Genomic DNA, 14,352 nt, shown 5'->3' with positions numbered 1-14,352 from the left:
ATTACAAATTCAATTTGGATTATAAGTATTGAACTGCTGCAGACTAGTATTGGGTAGAACTACCTTTTGCTGCAATAATACCTTTGGCTGCAGTGGGTTTTTTATTGGCTTTGCACGCTGTTTGGGAGTGATTTTCGTTCACTCTTCCTGGCAGATTTGCTCCAGGTCGCACAGGTTGGATTACCCTTATGGACCGCAATTTTCATATAGTGCCACAGATGCTCCATTGGGATGGAATCTTGACTTTGACTTGGCTGTTGTAGAACTTTTGTGTTCAAAATGTTGTTTTGGCCTTGTTCTTAGGATCATCGTCCTTACTGAAAGGTGAAGTTTCTTCCAACCTTAATTTTTTTAGCAAAACTAAATCAGATTGTCTTGAAGCGTCTCCTCACTGCAATGTCCACCCATCCTCTGATTTTAACAAGATGCCAAGTCTGAGGAAAGGCAAGGCTCCCATCCCCATACCTCACTGTTGGAATGGTGTCTGTTGAGGAATGGGAGGTGCTAGGTTCGCGTAACACACAGCATTTTTAATTTTGTCCCCAAACCTCCATTTTTCTCAAGAGCGTATCAAACATTGGCCATTCTGATGCTAATTCAGATGTGCTTTGATGTGGCTTATCTTTAGTAATGGCTTCTTTGTGGCCTCCCTCCCAAATAGTCAAATGTAGAGCTCCTGATATCACCGAATGCTTACCCTTCGCTTCAGTCTCTGTAGCTAAACTCTGTCACAATGACAGACTGGGCTCTTAGTGGATTCCTTTACAAATACCCTCCATGCTCTGATCGGAGTTCTGTAGGCTTTGCCTGGGTGGTAACATCCGTTTCCTCACAGGTTTTCCAGCAGTGCTCACTGAGATTTCCAAACACTCAGATATTGTTTTGTAGCCGTTTACTATCTTGTGCATGTCTTTAATTTTATCTCTCATTTCCTTAGAAAGGCATTATCTGGTCTTCATTTTCACATCTTTCCTGAAGATTGATCAATGGTACTTAAATTAAGTGATTCTTTTATCCACACCAGATTAACGTTTTAAATTATTCACAGGTGGAGAACGATTATAAATCAACCGTTTGTGCATTATGGAAATATCCTTCATCTGTGTAAATCTGAAGCCTTCACAGCATAAGGCTTGATTATCTATGAAAACAGCATTTTCAGTAACAGAATACTTTCTTACATAGGAACAAACATCACTTCAGATGAATTCATTTTGAGGATAAAATGATCTTTTAAAATAAAACAAGACACAGCATGATATATCAAAGTGTCATAATCCAGAAGAACCTGATCTCACATCATCTTTCCTGTTGTCACTGTTGGCCTGCTCTTCCATGACCAGTTGTTTAGAAAACAGAAAGATTGTACCCTTTAGCTACCCTGAACTAGAGCTCTTCCAGGTTCTACAGTTAAATGTTCCCTTCATAACCGATTAACTGACATCTGCACTCACAAAACATAATTGTGTTACATTTTTTTTTCTTGGGGGAAAATTACATTAGCCCTTTGGTAAAAGACTCTTTTGGTGCTATGTCTATCTGTCACTTTAACAGGCACCTGTCAAACAAAATAACCTTGAATCATAAAAAGCAGAGACAAATTACAGCCATATATAGCAGGGAGACGTTCAGAGTTGCGGCAGTGTGGTTTGGAACTGGACTAAGTAAATTCTACAGAAAGGGGTCTGTGTGTGTGTGCGTGTGTGTGTGTGTGTGTGTGGTGTGTGTGTGTGTGTGTGGGCGTGTGCGTGTGTGTGTGTGTACGTGTGTGTGTGTGTGTGTGTGTGTGTGTGTGTGTGTGTGTGTGGGCGTGTGTGTGTACGTGTGTGCGTGTGTGTATGAGTCAGAAAGAGAGAGAGAGGTGCATGCCATGATAAAAAAAGAAATGACTCCAGCCTTTAAGAAAGAAAAAAAGATGTTTTCGTTTGCTACAAACCACTTTTCAATTCCTAAAAAACACTTCACTTGGAGAGGTCCAAAACATTCCCCCCAAAATACAACAGACCGCATCTAATACAAAATAACAAACTTTAATCCGCCAGCAGAACAGCTTCCTTCCGTGACTACCAAAGACATCTCACAAAAGCTTTTAATGGCATCTCTCAAAAGACCCCAATGGTGCGGTTTGGGCCTGGTGAGCTGCCGTTGTGCCCCAGAGTGCCGAGGCGAGCCGGCAACACCTGAAGCGGCACGTGAGCCTTCCATCAGACAAATGTCTCGTGTGGCAGGGCGCCCGTGATGAACACCGCGGCGGGGGAGACGGAGGAAGAGCCTCGCCTCGCCGAGATTACATTTCCAGACGGGGAGAGAAGGGGGTGGCACTGGGCCTCATGTACCTCGGAGGGGTGTGAGGGGGCTGTAAAAAGTGGAGGGGAAGGAAGGAGATACGGAGAGAAGGAAGGAGATACGGAGAGAAGGAAGGAGATACGGCGAGAAGGAAGCCGGTAGGTTTATCTTGTCTCTGCAGGGAGGTAGGGAGCAGCACACAATGTCAGGCTCAGCCATCACGGTTACAGAGTCTGGCAGTACAACATCACTGCAAACAATATGCACAGAACACAGACCACACACACACACACACACACACACACACACACACACACAAGGTGATGGGCTACACAAAGACGCTTTTGATTAATACATGATTGTTTTTTGTTTATTGGTCGATTCAGTTAATCATAAATATATTAATAAGGGAGTGTGAGTTCTGATGGTCTGGTTATCAAGTCATTAGGCTTGAAAAGCAGCCCATTATAAAAGCAGGTGAAAGTGTCATTTTAAGTTTTTGCCATTTTATAGCTTTATAATTGTTTTTTCATGCCTGAGTATTATTCCCCTCTCTTTTGCCTTAATTTCTGGGACAGTCTCTTAGCAATGAAAATCAGGTTGGCTGCCCATTTTGTGCGAGGTTGGCAGATATTTTTGTGAAGTCCTAGCTGAACAGGACCTGGGGCGACTGTGCGATTAGAGAAGACCCAGTAGCCGGCGGAAAACGCACTCAGGCGCCGGTAACGGCATTAGCGGCAGTCGTCCGTGCCCGTGACTGGTCCACTCGGCTGTCAGTCAAGCGCGGCGCTCTGCGGGCGGGCGGTCGGCGACGATCCGAAGACTTTACGAACGTAAACTCTTGTCGCGCTTGGTGGGAGATGACTCACGGTGCGTGGAGGCTCCGAGTGTGAACCGTGGACATTACGGGGACCTAACTATACCCGCTCATGACCAGCCTGTACGGTACTGAATGACTCAGCTAAGATGACTGCCCTTCCTGAGAGTGCAATGTCTTCCCTCTAGATAATCGGCTCTGCGTAGCGCCACACTTATAGTTTCTGATTAACACATTTAATCCCTTTCCTGGCGCAGTTCATCAAAGAAATACCCATTTGGTACTTATTGCCATGGAGGTTAAATAACTTTTATTTTCCATTTTATAGCTTTAGAGCCTAATGACATCATTATTTGTGTAATTGGACGCTAACGAGTATTATATTGTGGATTCCACAGTCATTCTATCTACATGACTCATTCAGTTACTGGAGCTCATATTGCATATCCCAAAAGCGTATGAATATCGCGCTAATATTCATGAATATAGTATGAATATTCAAGGCTTATAGTACCTGTAGGGCATAGTGACGCTGCTGGGAGCTGCATGAGACTGCATGAGACTCAGCTACATGCTGCCTCTATGGTCTCTTTAGTAAACAAACTAACTAACTAACTAAATAAATAAACAAACAGAAAACTGTAGTTGGCCTTTCTGCTCTGCAAAGTGCCACCAAGCTGCCCGGAGTAAGGAATATTGGACCTCATATAATTTCACAGTGCAGCCAAAAAAAAAGAAAAACATAAATGTCTTCATCTGGACAGCTGAATATTGCAGTTTGGATGAAGTGGACGACGGTTCTGGATGCTGAGACGCCGTCCGATATTTCAGTGTGGGGAACATGGAGAAATCCAAGCAGACTGCACCATGGTAGGGTTCAAATTCCCTTCACCTGAAGTTTCTGACATCCAGTGGGAGGCGGTTAACATGATGTGAATGAGGTTGTGTTAATGCTATATCTGAATCGCTGCTAGCTACCGCGGCCTTTCTGAAGCACTCTTTCACAGAAACGAATGGGGCTGCACACTGACACATTAATTACAAGCAAGTCCTCAAATATGCCTTTCATATGCTTCCACACACTCGCCACGCAGAACTGCAAGGGCGGTAGTCAGCCAGCCAGTACATCTCTCCATCTCACGTCACTGTGTTCCTAAACATAGACCCTAATCTGCAGCATCTGGACCGTTCCCCAGCTTTTGACAGCAGTTTGAGCGGGAATATCTTCAAGGATCCTGCAGCAACCATGGCATGGGGAAATGTGTTCACGTGGAGCCATCTTCAGCCCAGACGCTCTAACGGGGCTTGAGGCATCATATGTGTGTGTGAGGGACCTTGCAAACCTCCTGTCATAGTTATCTGCTGAATAAACGCGCGCTGATAAACACGGCACCTTGTGTGGGTTCCCTCTCCATTAGATTTGCACAGTACATGTTAGTTATGCTTACGGTATACTGCAACACAGATGTAGCAGGAGAGGACCATACCGAGAATGAAACTTTGAGATGGCGAAACATTTCAGGTTTCCGTTTCAGGTCTGGTTTCCATCTCCACTTTTCTTGAATATTTTTAGCATGTCATTTTTTTTTATTTATTTTTTTTTTTGTGGTGAAGCGTTTTCTGCACATGAGCTTTATCTATACGGCTGAGAGCGTCCCTTTGCTAAGACTGGCCCGAGGAGACGGCTTTTGCTTCCTATGCACTGGGGAGGTGGAACAAATTTCAAAGACCTTTTAAATTTAACTCACTACTGTCTGTCACTCATTTCAAAGCCCTGATAAATAGCCTGTATAAACCGAATTTATAATTGTAAATTTAATTTGTTCATGTTTTTTTAAGCAGGGCTTTTGACAGACTACCCAAATATGTAAATTAGATCACACCATCAGATATCAACTTCCACGCATTGTTGGTTGGTGCTTTTAGGTGATGTGTTCTTCGAAACTGAATGGGCTCTCAGCACTGCCCGACAGAGCGAGAGGATAAGAATAAGACACATATGACACATTACACAACGCTCTAATCCTGCACGGAGTTCTCTGGGTCGGCGTGTGTCAGATAAGCAGGGGCATCAGACAGCTAAGCGGGTGGAGGGAGGAAGAGGAACTAGCAGAGGGCAGAGGTGGGAATATGTCTATTTAGCTGGCTGGCTTCAGTGGCTGCGGTTCAGTTTGCCGCGTGGAAACGCGGCATCTCCACTTTCTGTCTGCTCTCCTCCTCTCGGCCTCTCCCCACCCTGTGGCCATGAGCTCAGAGCGAAGAGCTCCTGCTCCCCAAAGGTTACAATTCAGGCCCTACTGTGGTCCTCACAGCTGTTCAGAAAGCCCTGGGTCATTATACCCCAGAGATACGTATCTCATTATGCAAAAGGGGGTGTCCAACTACATAAGGGAAGAAGCATTTAAAGTCCATAAAATGACACTCCATCTAGAAAAATGTGAATGGAGATAATTCATAAAGACCTGCTGGCAGAGGGGCAAAGCTAGCTTTACACAAACAAGATAACTAGCGCTCATTCATGAACTAGTCACCTTGGCACTCAGGGTGAAACAATGCTTCGGCCATTGTGTTAGTGATACGCGAGCAGCTCACTGGTCGGCCGTGGAGCAGAGGAATAGGACGTGACAATGTTCAGTAAGTACTGTGGAAATAGAACAGATCGCTACTGTTTAAAGACTTCCATTTGTATAAATAGTGTCCACTGCCTGTCTGCCTTAGTAGCCCTTTTAAACTGATCTCAGTGTCTGGATGGCTGGTAACGGCAAGTGAGAGTTCAGTGGGTTCTTCTCTTTCCATGCCACATGCCTGAAATTATACTCCCATGATACCCCAACAGCTGGTCAGTCATCCCCTCTTCTATTAGATCCCAACTATTAAAGAGGGATTACCGCACCATGCTCTCTGAGCTGGGGGATTGAGAAGTGAGAGGGTGTGGGGTTAAATGAGAGTGTGTGCATGTGTGTGCACATACATATGTGTGAGTGTGTGTGTGTGTGTGTGTGTGTGTGTGTGTACATATGTTCTTCACTGAGAAGTATAAGTACAAATGTTTGTAGCTGTGGGGATATCTGTGTGTGTGTGTGTGTGTATGTGTGTGAAGTCCACTTAAAGCCAGTGGGATTGGCCAAAGCAGCAAAGGATTAGTGCAGGAAGCTCAAATGGATCCATAACATTCAGACTGGGAAGTGTTACAGGAGCACTGGAAGGACAAGGAGCTGAAAACATAGTGAATGACACGCAGAAAACCCCCCACAAAAAAAACCCCTCCCATATGCTGCAAATAATGACTGTTTCATTCCCTGCACTGGTCAAAAAGAAAGAGAGAACATGGAACAACGTGTTTAGAGCTTCACATTCCCCTTATGAACCCATTCATATGAAAATCTGAGAGCAAATCTGACACGCAGTGTAAGACACCTAATGGGCTTGGCTCTCATCCTTACTGTGTGAGGGTCTCAAACTAGAGACCCTCACACCCACCCATGTGATGGAATGCCTTCTTGCCTTTTTGGAAAGAGGTGGTTCAGTCTCTTCAATAACAGACACTTCCCCATGGATTACATGCTGGAAACAAGTTCTCGTTTAGTGTTGGATAATTCATCATCATCTAGCCATACATCTCTGGCTCTGGCATTGTTGAGCAACTTCCATCTTCTGCAAGAATCACTATTGCTGCTCCTAGAACTTAACGTGGTATGATGGAATAAGAGAAGTGACGTGCGCAGATTATGGATGTTGGGAATGATGGAATCCTGGTCTCCTATGCGGTTCTTATTTATTTATTTACTATTGTTTTCATTTTTTATTTCTTGTGAAGAGCCAGCATGGCAGGTGAAGGAGGGGGAGCAAACTGACTGTTAGAATTTTGCTTTGTCATTTTTTAAATTTGAAATACAATCACTAAATAATAAATAAGAAGCAAAATGAAGAAAAGAAATGCTGCCCATGACTTGCAAACGCCCAACTGTCAAATTAAGGGAAGCAAACAGTGACCTCCCTGATATATGTTTCATTAGGCTCTAATGTCACAGATGTCATCGCTGATTAAAAGGCTACAAACTCTCACTAAATAAGGTGCAATCTAGAACCCGTTTCGCTGCTCTCGGATTCCCCTGCACAGATCCAGAGCCGCTGGGGAGGTGGTTTGTGGAAGCACAGTCAGCATGCTCTCTCATGCGTCTGGGAAATGCAGGCGCACCTCCGGAATTCTGTAGAGCATCACCAGAGTGACTCTCTTCGATGTCTTTATTCCATGGATTGGATGCAGAGTACGGAACATCCTTATTATATTCCCTGGATATATATGTATTTTTAAAAGATTTTGGCACTAGAATGCTCTCTGGGCGTTAGGGTAAGCTCTCACCCCGAAAATCAAGGACTCTTGAGTCTGGGCTACCTGCCGGCTCTTTGTCACTGCCACAAGTGTCTGCATGTGTACAGGTCAGATAAAAGTTAATCCTGACGTGACAGTAACACAGAGAACAGCCTGGGAGATCTGGACAGTCAAGCAAAACTTCACTATCCCTGTTCTCATAAGAAGTCTCTCCCCCTCAGACACTTTATATCGCTGGAGGTGCACAAACCTCCAATGCTCCTCTGGGATTTCTTCCTTTTTGTTAAATAGAGGGCTTTCTCTCATATGTTTCCTTCCACTTCAGTTAGAATAAGGTTGACTGAAAGTGCAAATGTTACTCCTTCTGTTCCGAGGCTCTGAGGCCTGGTGGAAGTGATCACGAACATCCACTGCACATGACGTCCACTTCTGCTTACCCGGCCTGACGACGTTTGGGCCCAAGTGCTTTTTGCGTTTCCATGTTTTCCAGATCCTTCCTCTTATTCCGCTGCTGGGCTCTGCCTGGGATCCGCCGCAGCCGTAACCCTTCCCCCCAGCATTCCTACATGTCGGCGGTAAACATTCCCAATCCCAAACACACCGCCTTCCCTGCAGACGGAGCGCACGGAAAAAACGGGGGGAGGGGGGGGGAGGGGATTAGGAGGCTCCTTTCGATAGGGCTTCAGACTTCACAAACGGACCAGTACAGCCTGGAACAGCATTAGAAAGAAAAGATTTCAAATGAGCAACTCTAGATGCTCTGTGGTCTTGATAGGAAAGGAAACGTGACCTTCCCTGCAGCCTCATGAAGCGACTCACTGATGAAGCAAATTCAATCACCACGTAACGGGAGACTGGCATGCCAAAAACAAAACAAGCACAGATGTAATTCGATTTCATTGTAAGTACTATTTGCCTTTAATATGTCTCCTCCAAATTAGATAATCTAAATGGTTACATACAGGTCTGTATCTAAAGAATCTGGCGAGAGTTGCCACCAAGCCCTTATATCTCCATCGTGTGCCTTTCAGGCAGTAAGCTGCTCGAGCACGCATGGAGAGGCATGGCACCGAAAGAACAAACCGGGAAGAATGAGAACGCTGTCAATGGGCACCACAGATGGCTGATGGGCTGGCAGAGTGTCCAGACGAAACTCCATGACGCCTATTGTAATCAGAGGGAGGCTGATGGGAAAAGAGAGGGAGAGGAAGTGAGGGAGGGAAAGAGAGGGAGAGAAAGGCCAATGCATCCCCCTCTCAATCTGTTTTCTTAGAGGAGTTCTGCTCGACATCGCACGCAATGTGATTGCACCCAGCTGCCCAGATAGGCAGGTGAAAACACGTGGTGGTTGTTTGCTTTTTTTTTTTTAAATGTAAGCCGGTGCGGTCTAGAAGAGCCAAAGGGCCGGCGACGGAGAGAGAATGCACCTCGCTCGTCTCGTTACCTGCTGACAGCTGGCGGACGGATCGTTAATGGGATTCTACGGAAGGCTGTGAGCCGGCTTTCAGGAATCCCCCACCTTCCTCCACCTCCCCCTTCCGTTGTACCTGGGAGATCCTCTAGCTTGCACAGAACTGGGTCAATGGGCCTTAGTGAAGAAGGTTTTCCTCTGAGTACAAACATTGTCCTGCATGTGTGGGAGTAGTGTTTGTGGGATGTGGCCCCGTGACACAGACTGAATTACACTTTGTATGAAACAAAATGACTTCAGTGGCAACCACATGCCATTATGCATGTCTTGCTCCACTGCTTTGTCTGTAAAGATTTTTGACTGATGCAGGGAATTGTTTAGGGACGAATCGGACACGCCGTAGATGCTACAGGCTTGCAGTGGCTCCTCTCTCAGGTAGTGAGACCAGGAATACGTGCACGCTGTGAAAGGGAGACGTGGCATACCGGAAGGCGAACACACACGGCCCTCTGCACTGCGCAGGAGCGCGCGGTTACTGAATGCCTGCTTAGATAAGCTCTGCTGATGGTGCACTTTTGCAGTTCAATTCAAGTCTGAACTGATGAAAAGCAAACGAGAAAGGGCTTCACCCTGGGCTTCTATGCTTCGTCACGGAGACAGCATGAAAACGCTCGTGTCAATGGCGAGGTGGCACCCGGCGGGGAGGGGTACCAGGCTCGGCCCGCTGCATAACGTGGGCCTTCACCGTGTGCATGGGGACCATGTGATGATGGAACACAGAAACACACCACGGGCATGCTTTCCCCAGAGCTGCCTGGAAGTTCCTCGGTTAAAACAAACATGAAGCAAGAGACCTTAAGTATCATAAAATCTGCCTAACTCCAGAAGCCCAGAGTTGAACAGACCACACAAAAGATAGGAAGCTCTGTATTTATTCACTGCTATTCGTGGTTCAAAGTGTAGTTACAAAGCTTTTGCATTCTAAAGTATTGTATGTTCCCAAATGTGCAACTGTTGCTACATTACAGGCCTAAGCAGAGTTAACTGGAGCTCCTACAAGAACTGACAACGATGGGTAAGAACCACGAGCTCGCCTTCGAAAGGCCGTAGCATGCCTTCAGCTCATTCGATCCCAGCCAAAAAAGGCCCATTATACTGTGAAGATGGATTTCTCCATCTTCATCTTGCACCACCTCAGCTGACCCTTTAAAGGCGTTCCAGGCCTGGTTTTCATCACGCTACATTTTGTCCAACCGCACCAACTTTACTTTTGAAAGTAGCCCATTCTGACATTCCAAAGCCGGACAAATCAAATCTCCAGCACAAATCCCTTCAAGTGGCAGCATGGTCCTGCCCTACTCCGCATAAAAAGGTGTCTGGTAAAAAGAAAACTGAGGACAGCAAACAGGAATTGTGAGGGAAATAGCTCTAAACGAGGCTGATCTCCATTCCCCAAAGATGCACAAATGCCTATCGACCCACCGCGGCTCAGGCAGAGATGTAGGCTCACACCAGCATGGCCGTGTAGCACATGCGGCAACATTGCACAGTTAACCCTGAGGGGGCTGTCTCTGTTATAATCACAGCAGAAAAGGCAGTCTCTGGTGGCCCTGGTGCTGGGTGCAGAAGCCCAGGAGAGGCTGATCTGGCAGTTGCATCAGTCAGCCCGGGTCCTTGCCCCATTGCCCTGCTTCTACACGCGGTCGGCAGACACCGGCAGATCGGCGAGAACGGGCCAGCCAGATGGACGTGTGAAACGCTAGTTCATTGGGCCGCTTTGTAGTTACTCTACCACGCATCGACATGAAGTGATCCCTGATGCCAAATTACACATCCATTACCTGTCTCGTCGCAGCGACGGAGAAGCCATACATTTTGTTTTGTGCCTTTCATCTCATGTAATGCACCGCATTTGGCTGTTAATGGGACCTTGAAAGATTCCTCCGGCAATCTGTGAGTACATAAAAAGCAGGTTGTTGGCGCCAAATGCTTAGAAGGAAGTCGCTCCGAAATCCATCTGTTGCATTACCCAGATCTCCAGTCGTCCAGTCTCGGTGGTCAGATCTGGAACTGCTCTGCTGAGTTCTGCGTGGGCCTTGGAGCCTATTAACTGCTACTGTAAATGTGTATAATGGGCGTATTTGTATTTCATATGTCACATAACAAACAAGCCAAATTAGAATTTCATTTGGCTGCCTGATCTACTGTTAATATATAAATTGTGATTTAGAGTGGGTAGGTGTATACTGCTGAATGGACAGATTGTTATTTTTTTTGTTTATTTTTGTGTGTGTGTGTGTGTGTGTGTTTGTGTGTGTGCATGTGAACATTGGCAGCAGAGTGCATGCATAGGTGTGTGTGTGTTTGTATGTATGTGCGAGTGTTAATGTATAAGGAGGATTGAAATTAAAGCAGTCATGTGCCAGGCACGCCCACGCGTGCGCACACACACACACACACACACACACACACACACACACACACACACACACATACACACACACACACCTATGCATGCTCTCTCCTGCCAATGTTCACATGCACACACATGCACACACAAACATACACATGCATGCACACACACGCACATGCACGCACACACACGCACATGCACGCACACACACGCACACACACAAACTCCACTCTCAGTGCTCTCGCTCTTTTTCACACAAACACATTCACACACAAAAAATGGAAACACCACATGCATCATACATCCTCATTACAGAGTCGCAGCACCTGGTGCTAAACTGATTTGGAATTTGACACAGAAACTGTAATGGCCACGCAAGAGCAATTCATATTGTTTAGCATAATCAACAGCACAGCAATTAAACTAAACTCAAAAGTTAATATGCTTGCTCATGTTGGGGGACAGTATTCCAGACTTGGCCAACACAGCAACATGTCTGGCCAGAGACATTGCAATGGCTCACTTCCTAAAGGGAGAGGCTTATACAGAGGTCAAAGGTGAACATCTGTCAAGAGCAGAGCGCTCCTTGCTATGACAGTGACGTTCAGAGTGCAGAGTGCCAGTGACACTGCTCTGAGCCACAAACACACACACACACACACACACACACACACACACACACACACACAAGAAAGAGGTAGAGAGAGAGGAGGGGAAGAAATATAGGGCTTCCTCTCTCTCTCTCTCTCTCTCTCTCTCTCTCTCTCTCTCTCTCTCAAGGTTCAATAACCCCACGCAGGACAAAGCAGAATCAGGCGTCGCCAGGAGCGAGTGCGACGTTGTCCGAACTAAAGGCCGTCGTATGGAAACCAGTCCTTAAAAACGCTCTGCGATCAGCACACACTTCTGCTCCCTGACCGAATGAGAACTAACGGTCCCTGGAATCTGGCGTGCGGACTAGAAAGGAGCCGGAGAGGCAGGTGTGGGCGCTAGCCAGGGCGTCTGCTGTCGCCACCCGCGGCCATGTTCTTGTAAACAGCGCGCGTATGTGATGCCCGGGGTGCCCGGCGCCCTGCGGGCGGTGTGGGCATGATTCATGTGGGCTAATTCAAAACAGGGACGCGCAGCGGCAGTGCGGATGAAGCGGGGGGGCTGGGGGAATGGGGGGCGGTGGGGGTGGGAGTCGGGAAGGCTGCCGACGCGCCCGTGTGGCGTCTGGCGCGGCAACAGTTGTCTCTGACAAGCGGAAACATGAAGGGAGGAGTGGAGGAGAGGTACAAACAGAACGAGAAACAGAGACAAAAGTGGTAGGAGAGAGAGAGAGAGAGAGAGAGAGAGAGAGAGAGAGAGAGAGACAGTGCCGGTAATAGTCTTGAGATATATTCCGAAGAGAAATGGAGACAGAGCTATCACAACGATACAGAGAACAAACACATCAAGGGACACAGCGAGAGCTCTACTCACTGGAGTCGTCTGAGTCGTAACCCTCCACGTCGGGCTCTTCCTCCTTCTTGCTGGGCGGCAGGAACGCAGAGGCGGAGCTGGCGCCGAAGGCTCGGTCCAGGTCATCATCGTCGCTGCGCAGGTTGTCGGCGGGAGTGGCCGGGCCCTCTGGACTGCGTCCGGCCGAGGCGGAGGAGCGCAGGGAGCCGGCTCGGCCGAGGGCCGGGGGCGCTGTGGGGGGGAGACCCCGTGGGTAGCGGGGGAAGTAGTCAGAGATCTGCTTGATAGGCTGGATGGGGCCCGGGCACACATCGATGGCCATGTGCTCCTGGATGCTGATGGTGGGCTTCTCGCCTCGGCGCTGTGTCATGCATGCAGCCCTGCGGGCGACGCCGCCCACCGCCCCGCCGGCCCGGGCGAGGAATGGGGTGGTGGCAGGCGAGCGGACCGGCAGAGAACCGAAGATTTGCTGGGAGCCAACTAAAGTTTGGAAAAATAATCTAAAAATTGGTTTCCGCCTCTGAAGTACACCTTTCTGTCCCTGAAGAAGAAGAAGAAAAAAAACCCAAAACGAGATGGCTAGGCTGTTGGGCGCGTGTGCGTGCGTGCGTGCGTGCGTGTGTGTGTGTGTGTGTTTGAGCGATCGCGTCGGCGGGCTACATGGATAGAGCTGGTGGAGCGGTCCTGCGCGCTGCACCCATGCTGTCTGCCTCTGAGCTCTGCTCAAAGCACTACAACAAACTGAGCCTGCCTGTCCGCCAGCTACAAGGATGAGTGGAGAGGGAGGGAGGGAGGGAGGGAGGGAGGGAGAGAGAGAGAGAGAGAGAGAGAGAGAGAGAGAGAGAGGGAGGGAGGGGACAGGATTAGAGAGAGAAGGACGGATTGGTTGATGTCACTGCTTAGCAACGGGGCGATAAACAGGAACCGCCAGTGCAGCTACTTAATTATGCTATTAGTCCCTTCCATCTGTCAGAAAGAGAGAGAGAGAGAGAGAGAGAGAGAGAGAGAGAGAGAGAGAGAGAGAGAGAGAGAGAGGGGAAGCACCTGAGACGTCTTCATTCCTCCACTCTAACGTTGGTTTGACCCTCTTCATAGACATGACAGGCCAGCGGCTAAACACCAGCACAGGCAAACGCAACAGGTGGAGAGCTCCTACAGGCACTGACCGAGGCTGCCATGTGCCTCACGGCTTACTGCCAACCAGCCAACAGCCAGACAGAACAAACAACGTATTAAAAATAACTAGAATGAAAAATGAAATAGGAACCATCATAGGTAGATTTTGTTTTCAATGACTATTTTCTAAAATAAGGCATAAGTCTTAAGCAATGAAAGCACAGCAATAATTCCTAATAACAGAACTGTGAGAAAATGCCAAGGCATTTACAAAGCGAAGTAAAACGTTGAATCATTTTTAGAGGTGCTTCGCTGGATGGCAGAATACAGCCCATTTGTTCCCTCAGTAAAACCAGATTGATTATGCAGTCGCTGGCGAGCGGAGACCCCTGCGACGCTCTCCCCCGGGGACCTCTGCCAGCACAGCTCAGTAACGCCATGCCCGTCCGCACGGAGCCAGTGATGTCATCAGAAAGCAGGTGTGGAATGGGATGTGTGGAACGGGATGAATACCAGTCCAGGTGAAGCATCCC

The 14,352-nt window shown here is 47.7% G+C and overlaps 1 protein-coding gene across 1 annotated transcript in view; it reads right to left on the bottom strand.

Annotated features, from left to right (window-relative positions):
* The window catches only part of LOC113573752 (double C2-like domain-containing protein beta), a 57,977-nt gene extending 44,534 nt beyond the window's left edge, over window positions 1-13,443 (bottom strand). Inside the window, exon 1 of the mRNA XM_035527193.1 lies at window positions 12,725-13,443. Within this exon, the coding sequence (XP_035383086.1) occupies window positions 12,725-13,073 (349 nt within the window). The 5' untranslated portion in view covers window positions 13,074-13,443. The remainder of the gene's footprint in view (window positions 1-12,724) is intronic.
* Window positions 13,444-14,352: the final 909 nt, after the last annotated feature.

Source organism: Electrophorus electricus, chromosome 6, assembly GCF_013358815.1.
Source record: "Electrophorus electricus isolate fEleEle1 chromosome 6, fEleEle1.pri, whole genome shotgun sequence".
Classification (NCBI taxonomy): Eukaryota; Metazoa; Chordata; class Actinopteri; order Gymnotiformes; family Gymnotidae; genus Electrophorus; species Electrophorus electricus.
Note: the sequence above shows the minus strand (reverse complement) of the source record. Positions and strands in the feature narration are given on the sequence as shown.